Here is a 16,991-nt window from a genome sequence, read left to right on the forward strand (position 1 = left end):
CACCTCCTGCCTTGGACCACTTCAACTTGTCTTTCGAATTTTTTTTTTCTTTTTTTCTTTTTTTTCCCTTTTTAGGTTATCGTACATGTATTTTATTTGTTTTGCAGATTGCGTGGTCACATTCAAGTGACTATTCAATTCATTTACTAACTCATTGCATGCCCTTACTCCCCAGGGATGTACTGTCTGCATTTTTTTACATTTTCTAAAGCTTACACATATTTTCGAAAGTAAATTGACAATCTTTTTCTCCAATTAATCATTGCTCCAGAGGAGTGCGACAGGCTTCGGCAGCCGGAAAAATTCCTATCCTCGCCACTAGGTGGGGGCTTCAGTCCTTCCATTTCTGACCTGTTGAATGACTGGATACAGGCTGTGGATTTTCATATTAAAAAGTGCTGAATAAATGAACCTTTTCACTTGACAATTGGATATTTATTCAACACAAATATTACAAGTAGAAAGATGAAATTTATCATTTGTAACATGGTGTTAAGATGACATGCTGTCTCTGTTTTTGAGATGCCAGAAACCAGTTACACTCTGGTCTCACTTAGGTGAGCTGTTGTCAAGAGCGCACTCTGAATGCTGCTGCCATCTGGAAAGAATAGTGCTAGCACAAATTTAGGTAATGCTATCAACTTATGCATACAACCGAGCTCGATAGCTGCAGTCACTCAAGTGCGGCCAGTATCCAGTATTCAGGAGATAGTGGGTTTGAACCCCACTGTCGGCGGCCCTGAAGATGGTTTTCCGTGGTTTCCCATTTTCACACCAGGCAAATGCCGGGGCTGTACCTTAATAAAGGCCACGGCCGCTTCCTTCTCACTCCTAGCCCTTTCCTGTCCCATTGTCGCCATAAGACCTATCTGTGTCGCTGCAACGTAAAGCAAATTTTAAAAAAAATGTATACAATTTTTCTCTTAGATGGCAAAACAGGTACCTAACTGTTGATAACAGAATCGCTTACAAAAACTCGTAAGGGCATCTTAAATGCAGCTAAGCATTCTATTATTATTCATTTATACATGAAGTGCTAGATACAGTTACATAGAATGCATTTCACTTGAACTGTCGACAGACTAATTAACAAATTTGAACTGTCATAATAAAATATAACAAACATAACAAGAGATAATAAGATGGGGTACACTGACTACTATTAACAACTATCCAAATTGAAAACCATGAGAATGTCCATGTTCATAGGCAAGTCACCATGGGTCAAGATGGCGGTATAACCACTTCACATTAAACTTATCCTTGAGAGATTTACATCCCTCTGGAATATACTTTTACTTGATGCTCTATCAAGCTCTTGTCTCCTATTAATATTGTTAGAGAGTTGGGAGGCCGATTAGAAAAGATCGTTGAAGTATTGAGTGCTGTGTTTGGGGAATGTGGAGAAGGTCTTTGATTCTGATGGAGCAAAAGGAATGCGGAGAGAGAAGAGTGAGACAAGATGTTCCTAGTGGCAGTGCCCATTTCCCATGGAGGAAACTCAGGCCAGCTGTTTGTCGCCTGAGGTGCAGCAGTGACACATTTATTGCCTTTAATACCTGCTGCATAGACAGATTTCTGAGCTTGGGGTTTCTGTTCCTTACAATTGCAACAAAGGAGGACACTGCTCTGTCTAACTGGTTAGTATTGGAGGGGAAGGCTGTTGTCCAAATCGGAGAGCAGCAGTTCAAGAGAGGTTGTGACGAAGTCGCGAAGAGCACTGGGATCAAAAATTTGTTTGTATATGGTTCTTGAATTGTAATTTCATATCTAATATTACACCTAAGTCATGCTGTGACAGAAGTAAGATTGTTCAGTAGGTAATATGATGATGTAGGAGAGATGTAGGCGTATGGTCATGTGGCTGAATTTTTGTGGATTGGGCTAAGTTTCCAAGTATGGCACCAGTTCAAGTGGACATTAAGTAAGGTCTGTAGAAAAGCTGCATCTTCTGGATTTCTGATCTCCCTAAATATCTTGCAGTTATCAGAAAATAGTAGGGTATTTGCTATTTCATTGAGTTTATACATCATACCATCCATAAACAAGGCAAACAGGGAAGGGCTAAGAGCACTGCCTTGTGGGACACCGGACGTGACTGCTAACCGTGAGAATGATGTGCCTGATATTATCACTCTCTGCCAACGGTTATGTAAGAAGCCAGCAAGAAGGGTTATAGAAGATTGCCATGTATATTAAATCGTTCGGAGAATTTACGAAGCAGCAGAGTGTGGTCTACAGAATTGACTGCTTTTGAAATGTCTACGTAGCAGATATCCAGCTGTGATTTAGCTGCAACAGCATATGATGCAAAACTATGCAGAATGGCCAGGTTTTTAGACAAGAGCCACTTGGTAGGAAACCATACTGATTGGTTGAGATATCGGGTAAGGTGAAAGCAAGGAAATGCTGGTGTATAATTCTTTTCAAATAGAAAGGATAATGTAGGGAGAATAAAAATTGGTAGGTAAGATGAAACATTAAATTTGTTGCCTGATTTAAGTAGTGGGACAATATTTGCTTGTTTCCAGGTCATAGGAAAATAGCCCATGGTGAAACATCTGTTAAAAAATTTAGAGAGAGGGGCACAAAGGCTGCTGGCAGCATTTTTCAAGAAAAGAGGACCTATAGTGTCAGGACCGGTAGCTATATTGGTACTAAGAGTTTGAAGAACATTATGAACTTCACTTGTTGTGGTAGTAGTACTTGAGAGGGTTTTGTACTGAAACTGTACCTACAGGAGGGAGCAGATGTTTTTGTGAGCGAAGGGAGAAGTCAGAGAAGAAATACCTGTTGAACAGTTCATTGCGATCAGCATCATCTGCTGTTGTATCGTTGTACTTCACGCTGACAGGAATCTGCTCCGTCCTTCTCCTTGCGTTGATGAGACTCCAGTAGCACTTGGATGGCTCCGGATGTTTTCAATAACTGCATCTATGTGTGTCTTGTCTCTTCTAACCATAAACCTCACGTGGTGGCAGATGTTAATGAAGATGTTGTGAGTGTTTGTGTTAGCAAAGTCTTTCTAGAGGCGCCAAGCGATCACTTTGACATTACTTAAGTCTGGACACAGCATGTGGTTCTTTTTTCAGGTGGGACCAAAGATTATATTAGCTCAGCGATTGAACTGAATAAACTAATGAAAACTGTGGGATGACAGATTTCATCATTCATTTTTGCCATGTGTTTGATCATTGTTTTAAACAGTTTAATTATTGTTATATTTTCTTAATGAGAGATTGTGGTTTGTGTGTTTTATTTTTTATTATAACATTCATCAGTCTCTTGGGTGAGGGCTCCAACATTACTCCTTCATACCACTCCCCTCCCACCTCCACATTTTCTCTTTTAGTCTCCTGGTAAAGTGTCCAAAGTATATATCATAAACTGTTTGCTCACAAGAATTTGACAGTCTCATTTTCTCAGGATTGACTCATTGGTCCGGTGTGCCATACATAGTATTCATAATAGCCTTGTATAACACTCCAGTTTCAAGGCAACGATCTGCCACATTACAGCACAATGCTGCATATGTTGCGATGGAGAAGATGAGAATTTGCACCAATCGCAGTTTCATCTTGGTGGTGATGGAGGTGTTTTTCCAGACCCAAGTCAGCTTTGCTGTTGATTTCACGCCATTGCAATGCACCTGTGGATTTCAGGCTCGCAGTCACCAGTGTTAATGACTATGGATTCCAGGTATTCAAAGCAGTTGCCTGTCTCATAGTCCAGCTCCATGGCTAAATGGTTAGTGTGCTGGCCTTTGGTCACAAGGGTCCCGGGTTTGATTCTTGGCAGGGTCGGGAATTTTAACCATAATTGGTTAATTCCCCTGGCACGGGGACTGGGTGCATGTGCCGTGTTTATCATTTCATCCTCATCACGACGCATAGGTCGCCCACGGGGGTCAGATCACAAGACCTGCACCAGGATGATGATGATGATTATTATTATTATTATTATTATTATTATTATTATTATTATTATTATTATTATTATTATTATTATTATTATTATTATTGTCTCATAGCCAACAACTCACTGGGCGAGTTGGCCTTGCGGTTAGGGGCGCGCGGCTGTGAGCTTGCATTGCAAGTGATAAATATAATTATTGATCCGTATTGAAGATACTTGCTAAATAGTTTATTATATCACCTATTCAATACATTAGAAATTTTAAACATTTAGGAATTTATCCTTTTTTCCATATGAGACATGTTTTGCCCTTCTTTGAGGGCATCATCAGTCATAGTACTACCTCAAGGTATAAATCAGGTACCTGATTTGTAATAAAATTGTAAATACTAAGATATAATATTGACATATTACAGTGGGAAAATCAAGAGAAAACAGTGTTCAGTGATGATATAGATAACTATATCAGCCATTGGCTGTAAATTACCAGTTGTGAATGATAACAGCATCAAAATGTTAAGATAAGTCCTACAAAGGATGACTTAACATATTAACATGAGGCAGCTTAAGGGAAAGATAAGTGACTTGCACTAATAGGTAAGACCACAGGGTATTTGACAGTGTCCAGCAGTAGTGGTCCATATGAAGTATTGACGTTACATTATCAGAAATTACATTATCACAATTGATAGTTTACAGCCAACGGCTGATATATTGTTATCTATATCATCATTGAACATTGCTTTTCTCTTGACTTTACCACTGCAATATGTCAATATTATATCTTAGTATTTACAATTTAATTAACAATCAGGTACCTGATTTATACCTTGAGGTAGTACTATGACGGATGATGCTCTCAAAGAAGGGCAAACCATGTCTCATATGGAAATAATGATAAATTCCTAAATGTTTAAAATTTTAATGTATTGAATAGGTGACATAATAAACTATTTAGCATCCTAAATATCGTCCCCACAACGGCAAACTAGGGAAAGTGTAGTTGTGAGGTTTTGATCTAGATTTTATTATTTATATAATGTCTAACCCTCTAAAAATGTATCTCATTTGCAGCTCGTTCTGTATTGTACCGTACTCAGGGGTAAATACCCTCTAGGACGATGCCTCCATTCCTGTATGAACATCCGACTAACTCAGGGTTGGGCAGAGTGTGGGTTGGTTGTCGATTGGGTCAGGATAAAAGTAGAAGTTCTACACTAAAATAGCAATCAATGACAGGAAATGGAGGTATAACACGAATGAGAAACAATCATAGGGGGTAAGATGGATTTATTAATAAATATCCCCGATCAAATCACATAAAATAATTAAATCAAGAAAGATAATAATTTGTAGAAAAATGAACTCAAAGTATTGAAATAAGTCGAAATTAGAAACGTTAATTGAATGATTATACAAATTTGACATTAAAGAAAAGCAAGTTCAACAAAGAACATTTATATAAATCAAGACTGAGTTTCTTCTTATAGTCCAATGTTTATATTGTATGGCAACAAGTGTACGCAAACACTGCCATGTGGTATTTCCGTATGGAGTTTCACACTATCGCATCCCAACGATACGGTTTCAAAGTTAAGTTAATCCTGAGAGTCGCCAAAATTACAATTAAATAAAAGTTACATTATACAGAAAAGTTACGACGAAAAGAAAAATAATTAAGACGCAATGGACGCTATGTAATTTATGCAAAATACTAGGGGCAAATCCTACACTATATTTACAACAATTCAAATAATCAAACTAAACATATATATACATCGGATATCGAGTAAAATCTTAAATGCTACACTGATTCTAATGTGAATCCCGGTTCACAGCAAAAGATCTAGACAGAACTAGATAAACCAACAATACTTCAGCACTCGGGCTGTTCCCTTTAAAAACGAGACAAGGTATACAATCACAAATAAAAATGTAAAAACCATCATCCTGCAAGGGAAAAACATATAAATAACCCTTGATATCATGAAGAAAGCAATGGGCAACATTGCCTCCTTCTGCTGCGTTTGAGCACTCAACAGCGCGGTCATCCGTCATGTACTTCCGGGTAGATTACAAGCTGTAAAGAAATGTTGAACTCCACTATGCTAAAGATTGGATTTTGTCTTCCGAGGCCGCCACAAGGAAATACTGTCTCCTTCGCACATACAGATAAACACAGGCCAGGAATCAGCTTGTCATGAGATAACGCCTTTCATCAACTACACGGAAACTCACATATATTCATTCCTTCTTAGCATGCTTGGGCCATTTAACAACATCAGACTCAATAGTCTGGAATTAACACTGTCAATTCTGATCACAATATACACTCAGAAGACACTAGGCAGGCACACACATCTGCACAATACTCTTTATCTTGTCAGGCATACAATCAGCCTGCACCAATACATTATAATTCAGCATGCAATTATTATCTCATTTTTCCTCATGAATCCCACTGGCCTTTCCACATAATGAGACGCAGTTCGAGTCCTTGGCAGACCATCAGGCAAACAGAATCCAACTTAACTTCAAAGATCTTATTTTAACGACGACGTTCTGCAACTCCTTCTGGCAGCTTCTGTAAAACCATGCATCATGCAAAATAGCTATACCTGTCTCTCTGAATAACCGAAATAAAATGAATTCATATGTGTTTAACGTTGTATAAAAATGAACCTGTCGATCTAGCCCCTCTAGCATATATATAAGGAAAACTCGGAATATCCTACGCTAAGTGATATACACAAATAAACAACAACTGATCCTATCAATCCCTCATTTTCCCAAACATCTACTCATAAAGCAAAATGAAAATAAAATAAACATGCATTATTCTCTTATCCGAATTTATCATAGTAAAAAATTAAACAAACACTTGCCGTCAGGCTTACTTTACATGAAAATTAAAATTCTATCTACACTGCCCTAGTACCTTAACATAACTTACATATCATGCCATAAATAATACATGTGTCTTACTGTATTTACACGACTCTCGGGATACCAGGATAGCAGCTTACATCCCCACTAATTTAGGGATCTACTCCATGTTAATCACATCATTAACATGTGTGAATGCACTTCCTTCCTCTGCAGGTGTATCCATCATCTTGCTGGAAAATAATTCACTGGAACACAGAAGACTATAGTTGATAATCTCTTCGCTGCTTAATGCTGCGAGCCGAAATACCCTTTCTTTTTACCAGATCAGCTAAACACACTGATTCACATATATATTACACACTTCCCTTAAAGGGTAAAAATACAGTTTGAAAAGTAGCACACGGTTCGGTACGGAAGTTCCACGCGAATACGCGCCCGTCGCGAAATAGTGAAACACTAGCACGTTTCCACTACACTTGTTACTCAGCGGTCACTGAACACCGTCTTTATCAATTGAAAGTAAACTCTGCCAAAATTATACTATTTCATTTACTCAAGTATAGTAAAATATTGCGACTGCACAATTTAAAGTATCAATGAGAACCAGTTACTATTACAGGAATAACACCACGTTAATCACGATCACCATTCACAGAGTTAATGCATCCGCACTGTTCAAATCTTTACCACAGAGATACAAAGTTGGTGCATCCGCACGGTTCAAATCTTTACTACGGACTGACGCTCTCCAGAGCTAGGGTTACTGAGGAGGCTTCGGTGACGCCAATAATGTTGGGGTTCCTGGGTGTCTGAACCAACCACCAATCGGAGAGTTCGTCATATATGATGACACAATACTTATTGTGATATATTTACAAAACACAGCTCAAACACTAGCAAATCTCTTCCACCAATTTTTATAATACATTTCCGAATATATCCGACTTCAGAAACTGTGGAAAACCGATTACTTACAGAAACTGACTTTATCCACAGAGCACGTTGGTCATCCTGGAATTAAGATTTGGCGCGGTGTAGCCTCCAGGTTTGCCAAATCCCTAAGTTCCCATTGGCTGAAATATCTTGCTTGGTCAGCATCTAATACACGTGTCGATCCTTGCCAGCGCTTGGGTACGCTATCCTTTCTCACGGTCATACGGAAATATGAAGCAACATCCAGCGACTTACTGTCTTGCTTAACATCCGGTATCAACTATCTTGGGATACGATGCTTTAACATGTTAGACTGTAACTTTTATGAATAAATTTCACATATTTGGTCAAATAATATTCCAATTATTATTATGGGCCGGCAGGATACGGCTCAGTATGTCTAACACACAAAACCAATCATTATATATCAAAATTGATTTGACATGAGTAATCACAACTTCTTTCAACTCTCCTAATTTTTTGCCAGTTTGCAGATTCATTAGTTTGCCAGAGCAGGGACGATATGTGAGCTTGCATCTGGGAAAGAATGAGTTTGATCCCTACTGTTGGCAGCCCTGAAGACGGTTTTCTGTGGTTTCCCATTTTCACACCAGGCAAATGCTGGGGTTGTACCTTAATTAAGGCTATGGCCACTTCCTTCCCGCTCCTAGGCCTTTCCTATCCCATCATCACCATAAGACCTATCTGTGTCAGTGCAATGTAAAGCCAATTGTAAAGATAAAGAAGCCAGCAACTCTTTTGATGTCTGGGTAGTTGGTGTTGGGGCAGTTTACGATTATCACCTTGGTCTTTGTATTACTAATTTTGAGTTGTTACACCCTTCTTCGATCTTCTGGTCTATGCATGACAATCTCTAGTTCATGTTCCTTTTTGGCTATTGTCACTGTGTTGTCAGAATATCCTAGATTGCTAAATTACCTACACCTATGGCAGTGTCACCATTCTAGTCTTTGTTGAGAACTTCCGTCATGATGGGCTTGTTGTAGTTGTGTAAAAGAGGGGCAATAAAATGCATCCTTGCCTCACTCCGGCAAGTCGTGTAGATAGCAGAAAGGGTGTTGTTGACATGCACAGTCGCTGTATTTGAAGAGTACATTTGCTTTATCAGGTTCACCAGGTGTCTCAGCATCCCTATTGTGATAAAAATATTGTAATAACTTGCCTGCAACATCCTCTTCCCCCCTCCCCCCCCCCCCTAATTTTCTCAAAAATAGGGGAGGGTATAATACATACAAATTTCACATAATAGAGGTTAGGTTGGCATTGTTGACACATTGCCATAGTTTTCTTGAACTCATACCAGCTTATTTATGCCCGTGTTCACTTCTAAATTACATGCATCGAGCTGCTCAGAGACCCCACTTTCATTGTTTCATTTACTTTGTAAAAAGTGTTTAGTCTCTGATTTAAGATTTGTTTCTGCTATTATGAGTGGATCTTAGAATGAAAATGGAATTAGACACAATGGAAGAGTAGTTTGATAACACTGGATTGGTAGAAAAGGTAGACTATTCAGATGTGACTTTATCAGACTTTTTTCAGAAGGCATATTCTTGGAAAATTTGCAAAGTGAATAGTATTCAATATAGGCCGATCTTAATTTTTCAATATGTAAAACAGACAGTTGTTTTTATATATATAAATGTGTTACAATTGCAAACTACCTACTAATTTCCAGAATTTTTTAAAACCTTCAGAATATGTCAGTCTGCCTGTCCTAATGCCACCTTAAAAGCATGGTCTTCAATGTGTTAAAAGCAGAAAAATGAACATCTAGCATCTGTAAATCAACACACCTGGTTTTCATCCAACTTACTCTCAACCACTGTTTGCACCCTCCCTTCCAAAATGCCAGTGAGCACCTTCTGATATATTGATCAGTGAAATACCTTGATAGTTGTTGCAGTCCTTCCTGTTCCCTTGTTTATAGATGGTGCTATTACTAATTTTGTCCAATCAGAAGGTATCTTACCAACATTCCATGCTAATTTTATTATTTTAAGAAGTCATTTTATTTCCATCTTCCCATTATATTTCACTATTTCAGGACTAATTTAATCTCTTCTTGCTGTTTTATGACAGTGGAGTTTATTTACCATCCTTTCCACTTCCTCAAGCATAATTTCACCAACATCATTGTACTCCTTCCCCTGAGCTCGGTTGTTCACAACTTCATCAGAAAGTTTTCCTTTTTATATTCAGAAGATTTTCATAATATTTCTTCCTGACCAGTGATTCTCTGGGATCTGTTATGAGTTCACCTGATTTACCCAAAACACTCACGGGTGGCCCAGATTGGTTGCGCTGTAGATGTTAGTTTTCCCTCGTCCTGCTCGTGACGTCATCACAGGAGCACCGTGACTGTGTAGCATACAACCGCACGTGTATCTTATATCGTTTATAGCTGTCTGTCTTATAAAGACAGGATTTCTATGTAATATCTATACATAATTTCTTTCTGTATATTGCTGTTGGTTTATATAGTGGCCTACTGTATTTTGTGTTGTGGGTGTGTGTGTCTCTCTCTCTCTCTCTCTCTCTCTCTTAGTTCGTTTCTGTGAAATCTCTGTTAAGTTGCTGTGTTTCGTGCAGTGAGGTGCACTTAATTTCTTTTCGTTAGTTGCGTGAATAGTGTAATAGTAGCTGGAGTGAAATTTCTGTGTTCATAGTATCATTGCGATAGAAAACCGTGCCGCAATCTACAGCGACACCTGATTGTTCAGCAGAGGGATTTCGATACCTCGCCTTCCGTGGAAGAAAATATGACAGGTCAATGGGAAGTCCCACCGGGGAAATGCTTTCCATTTCTTCTCGTACAGCCCTTGTGGGATGAATAGAGGTTATCTCGGGGAGGTCTACTCGTTCCATCGGAAGAAGGGTAAACCAAATAAAGGAATTTAAGTTAATTTTGACGGACACTTATGGAGGTGCTGAACTGTAACCAAAAAATCCACGGCACGTAACGCCCTTGAAAGGGCCTTGGCCTGCCCAGCGACTGCTGCTCAGCCCGAAGGCCTGCAGATTACGAGGGGTCGTGTGGTCAGCACGACGCATCTTCTCGGCCGTTATACTGGGCTCCTCAATTCTAATCACATAGGCTGAGTGGACCTCGAACCAGTCCTCAGGTGGAGAGAAAAATCCCTGAGCTGGCCGGGAATCAAACCCGGGGCCCCCTGGGTGGGAGGCAAGAACGCTACTCCTACACCACGGGGCCGGTGCTGAACTGTGACGCATACCTTATATTATACGCAAAATGTGTCAAATAATTAACACTAAAATCCTCTCTGTGCCACAAGAAATAGTAAAAATGTATGTTAAAATGAGAACATTTATACGCATACGACAAATGAACATTCGGGCAAGAACTGAAAAATCCATAGCAGCTCATCGGCGAAAGGCACGACAGTGGATTTCATCTTCAAAAGCAAGCACTTCATGACATCTGATCTCAAGGGTAGGACTGTGTTCTAATTGTTTTTCCTATTCTTTCTTATTCTTTAATTTTAAAAAGTAGGAATATCTATGCATGGTTTCGAATATGAACTTACTTCTGCTGCTATTGTAATGTGTGTTAAGCTCTAAACTCAATACCTGCGGAAGTAAGTCAGTATATCGTATGTTAACATACGGTAGTTCCATTACGGAAGTTTTGCTGTCAAAATTTAATATTACAAACATTTCATATTTCTAAATATTTATGTTAACAGATTTGAGAGCACGTAACCTTCCTCAAACTAAATAGAGGAACTTGGAAATGTTAATAAATTTCAAGCCTTGGTCAATGCACCGTTACATGACATTTATACCTTATTCGTACGAGAAATGATGAAAAACTATGTTATACTTTTTTTCACTCGTATAAAAGCAGTAATCTTTATGTCTGGTCTGCAATTAGTTCTGAGAGACTGTAATGTTTGCTGGTATTACGAGATTCCTACTGATGTGTGCGCTCTGGACTCGGCTGCTTTGCTCCTACTGTGACGTCATTTCGTTAACCAATAGCAGCTCGTCTCGCGTTGGGCCCAACCTTTAGTAGTGTTTAAGAACCTTGCAAAACACTATTCGTTTCCATTTCCCCTCCCTTTCTAAGATTCTTTATTATTGTCCAGAAAGGTTTCCCTGCTGCGTAACCTGCCTTTCCAGGTTATTACCAAAATCTTCCCAAGTCTTCTTTGATTCAACACTTATTTGTTTTGCTCTGTTTCTTTCATGTACAGATGATGCTCTCTCTGCATCACTCTACCCTAGGCCTAGAGATACTTAGTTTACTACAGATTAGATAGTGGTCTGTATCATAAAAAATTCTCCAAAAAAAACCCCCGCACATTCTTGACAGATTTCCTGAACTCGAAAGTGTGTTATGATATGGTCTCTTACGGATTTGATGCCTGTAACCTTCCCATCTGTAGAGTGTGGGATAGGACTGTTCATCAGGAACCGTACTGCACGCAACATAGTAACTGTTAGGCATGTAAATGAGCAAATTATGTGGGAAGATTTGGTAGTTGGAGAAATTTTGTTTGAATGTATTCATAACCACTAATCCCATAATAGCACAGAAGGCCAGAACATGCTTCCCATTCCTATTAGCTTCCATATATTTGCCACATTTACCCATCACGTTGTCATACCTTTCAGTTCTATTTACAACTTTTGCATTAAAATCGCCCACCAGCACTATCCTGTCCTTGCAGTTGACCCTGATTATTATATCACTCAGTGCTTCATAAAACACACCAACTTCCTCCTCATCTGCACCCTCACATAGTGAATAGACTGCGATAGTTCTCATCCTAATTTCTCCAACTACTAAATCTGCCCACATGTTTTGCTCATTTACGTGTCTAACAGATACTACGTTGTGTGCAATAGGATTCCTGATGAACGGTCCTATCCCACACTCTACCCTTCTCTTTTTAACATCTGTTAAGAAGACTGTATAATCTCCTATCTCTTCCTCATTATCTCCCCATACTCGAATATCACAACTCCTAACACATTCAGATGCATCTTCTTTGCTAATTCAGCCAGTTCTACTTTCTTCCTTCCATAACCCCAGTTGATATTAATAGCTCCCCATCGAATTCCATTTTGTTTGCCACATTGTTTCCAAGGAGTCCCTCACCTGTCAAATGAAAGTGGGACTGCATTACTCCCATAGCTCTGAGGCTTTCTTAAAACTTTCTATATCAACCTTTTATATAAATACATATTTTTGAGTTGCAGAATGAATCATCTATATTTCAGTTATTTCTTTTGGGAAAATTCACTTTGATATAGAAGTGCATTGAATTACAAGCACATTTACAGAATGAATTTTGATTCTAATCCAAGGCTTTACTGTATTATTGTAGTTTGTACTTTTTGCAGATGTCAAGAAGTGCGAGCCCAGTTCCAGTCAGTCTTCTCTGCTGATGCTCTCAACAATAATCCTGCCAATCAGCAAATAATAGCCTTCTCATATCAGTTACAAGGAGCTCTCCAGGAGGCCAATGTTCGCTTTAAAAAATGCTTCGAACGGCTCACTGCTGAGGGACTTCCAGAGTCCATTGTACGATTAGAAGCTTCTTACATGGAAGCACGAGAAGCCATAACAAAATTTATGCGCGGGGAGCATGGGGCAACTGTGGCTTTGGAATGTGTCATCATCACTGCTCTGTGCACACTCAACAAGCGTCTTCTTATGATGGAAGCTGCTGCTGCTAGTACGTATCTTTAACAAGTAAATTGTGCTCTTTCTATTGTAAAAAATATTAATTTGTTTTGATTACTGCCATCTAGATCATTCTCTACAGGAGAATCCATTATGTAATCCCTCTATCTAAGCCAGTTTGCTTAACCTCGCCAGGCTGAGTGGCTCATTTGGTTGAGGCGCTTGCCTTCTCAACCCAACTTGGCAGGTTAAAGATCCTGGCGCAGTCCAGTGGTATTTAAAAGTGTTCAAATACGTCAGCGTCATCTCGGTAGATTTGCTGGCACATTAAAGGACTCCTGTGGGACAAAATCCCAGCATCTTGGCAACTCTAAAAACTGTAAAAGCAGTTAGTGGGGCATAAAGTAAATATTATATTGCTTAACCTCATTTAGCATATTAATTTTAACTTAGCATTTGTTTCTGTTACAAACACTGTCCTCTTTACTCCCTTCTGTTCTTAGCAGTCATTCTCATGCTTTGTTGCGTATTATATCAAGCTTTCTCAAACATGCCAGTTCCATTTCAGAAGATTTACCTGCACATGAAGTAGCTGCTGTGGGGCAATCTTTCTGGTACTTCAGCATATCTGAAAATCATGGGAGTAGTTAAAGTAGCATAAAACAAAAAACTAGGTGGCTTTGGATGTTAAGTATGGTTAGTGTCCTATGCTCTTCAATTTTCTCTGTGTTTCTGTCTGTTAATACCACTTGCCTGTTTTCTTTTAACTGACAACGCATAATTATGTTAATACAGTAGAAGTCGCATATAGAGAGAATTCATAACAGCAAAAAATGTATTCGTTATAGCGGATTGTTGTCACATCCGATTTTTCGTAAATGTCGGGGGAAGAAGCCATATACATCAAAATCGATATGAAACGGCAATCAGTTTGTTCAAAACTTGCGTTTTCGTGGATTATATCCACACTACGGCTTACTTGTTTGTTATTTTTCTAAATCTGTTACTATGTGAATGTATGTTTAATTCCATCAATCCAGAGACATGTGTGGCAAATGTTTATTTTCTTATTCAAACAGCGTCACCGAACCTAACTGTATATGCATCATGAAAACATATTTCAAGCCCACGTAGAGAGATTATAACCACCTTGTTACGAATATACATGGAAATATTCCGAAATTCAACTAGACTCAAGGAGATATGAACTGTCCTCTGAAATCCGTGATTTACTCTGCCATATCTTGAAGTGAATCACATTCTTACTCAATTTCAGTATATAACATTAAAATTAAGTGATCGTTTGCTTCAGCCTTTATTTCTAATGAGTTAACTGCTATCGGCCACGTAATTTACGCATTTATTGCAAAAACGTGTTCTCTTCTTTCATTTCGAATTTCCTTTTAGAGAACAGCAGTCGACGGGTTTTACTAATCAACTCCAAAATCGCTTTTGAATGTCGGCGAGAGAGCTCGCAAGTGTACATTGCGAGAAAACTATACTGTTCAATGATCGATCGCATTTTGTGGCTCAAGTTTGTTTTCTTATTCAAACAGCATCGCCTAACCTAACTTGACCATACTATATGTATCATGAAAACATATTCCAAGCGCCAGTAGAGAATTTATAACATCTCGCTATAAATTCACATGAAAATAACCTCTCCGAAATGTAACCAGATGTGGCAAAAAATAAACTAACCTCTGAAATCAGAGATGCACGCTGCCATATCTTGAGGTGTATTGCATTCGTACTTTAATTTCAGTGTAGAGAATTAAAATTAAGAAAATTTTTCTTAGCCTTTAGTTCTAACAAGTTAACAACTGCTTGAATCTATTCAAGAAACTATTTAAAATAGTTTATGTCCACCTTGTCAATACACTTTTAATGATTGAAAATTATTTATTTTATCATACACATTTCAGGAAAAATATCCATTCCCTTCATCAGTGATGTCAATTCAAGGAATAAAACAATATAACCCTATCTTTTATTTTTCTTACAATTTAAAGGATTATTGTATCCTAATTCACCATATCAGTGAATAAAGAAACTAATGAAATATTATGAAAATGTATATTATATAAAATTTAATATTTTGATGAATTGAAAAGGGAATACCTAAATAAATTTAAGATCCTCAAGTTTTTCTTCTTTTTTCATTTTTTTTCTTCCTTAAATGATCAAACGCTAGTCTATACAATGGGTTCTCTTCTGTACTTCTTTAATTTATACTTGATTCAAAGTATTTTTTTTTTTTTTTTTTGTACAAGATAAATTTCTAAACTTTCCAAAACATTCATGAATTTTCCCGTTTTTTCCCGAATGTATTAACTCCATGTCATTAGAAATGTCCGTAAATTTATGATTCTTTTTAACCATATACTCTCCCATTGCCGAATATCTTTTATGTTTGACTGTATTAAGATGTTCTTTGTACCTTATAGCCAAACTTCTTCCAGACTGTGCTATGTATCATTGTATACATGTTTGGCATGTAAGTTTGTAAATTCCTTATTTATTAAATATACATTTATTCTCTATTTTATCTGAATTGAAAATGATCTTATTAGTATTATTATCAGTTTTGTATGCAACATTGATGTTCCTTTCTCTGAAAATTTTAGTCAGTTGATAAGAGTGCTTATTTTGAAAAGTTAGAAATGCAAATTTCTTATTCTCCTTTCACTATTTAATTAAAGTTGTTTTTGGTTCATTTTTCATTTTATTTATCATTTTATTAATAAATTTTCTGAAGTATCTGTTGTTATGAGCAATTTGGTGAATTATATTTATCTCTCTATTATAATTCTTCCTAGACATATGTATGTTCATAGCTCTATTAAGCTGTAAAATGTTGCCTTTTTATGTTGACCTGGATGATTGGAGTCGTTTCTGATAATAGTATCTGTTTGTGTAGCTTTTCAGAAAATTTGAAAATCGAAATTACCAGAATTTTTAGTAATTGTTAAATCTAAATAACTTAAAGTTCCATCATTTTCAGATTCCATTGTAAAATATACTTGTTTATCCAAAGTATTTAAATACTCTAATAGGCCATCAGGTTTAACCTTTTGTTCATTGATAATAACAAATATATCATCGACGTATCTTAACCATGTAAGGTTCGTTCCAACACGAGTCCCTGACCGTCCAACGCATGCGCAGTTGAGAGAAAGCGTTCCAACACACACCAAACCAATCCGGACTGATGCATGTACTCAAATGCGGCGTTCCAACATACCTTGAACTGCAGTTACTGACCGCCAGAACTCGTCCGAGGCCTATGGCATGAACCGGTAGTACGGACATGCGCAATGGAATACATGCGCGAGAGAGGAAACTCACTGGACAGACCACGTGCGTTTCCACTCCTGTTCTGTTCCTTGTTCTTCTCCCGTGTGGTTTGTTAACATTGCCATAACCTCTAAGCGGTAATAATTTTCTAAATCTGTTAATGAATTATGTTCATGCACTTGTGAATTGAGGAGTAGAAATAATAACTTAGTAATAATTAGTAAATAACGAATTAATAAATACGCAATAAAAAATTGAAAGATACGGGGATTTCGTTGAATCT

At 37.9% G+C, this 16,991-nt stretch overlaps 1 protein-coding gene across 1 annotated transcript in view; it reads left to right on the forward strand.

Annotated features, from left to right (window-relative positions):
- nonC (serine/threonine-protein kinase Smg1) overlaps positions 1–16,991 on the forward strand; it is a 794,437-nt gene that overhangs the window by 674,137 nt on the left and 103,309 nt on the right. Inside the window, 1 exon segment of the mRNA XM_068225601.1 lies at positions 13,129–13,463. Coding sequence (XP_068081702.1) covers positions 13,129–13,463 — 335 coding nt within the window.

The sequence above is a fragment of the Anabrus simplex genome, chromosome 1, assembly GCF_040414725.1.
Source record: "Anabrus simplex isolate iqAnaSimp1 chromosome 1, ASM4041472v1, whole genome shotgun sequence".
NCBI lineage: Eukaryota > Metazoa > Arthropoda > Insecta > Orthoptera > Tettigoniidae > Anabrus > Anabrus simplex.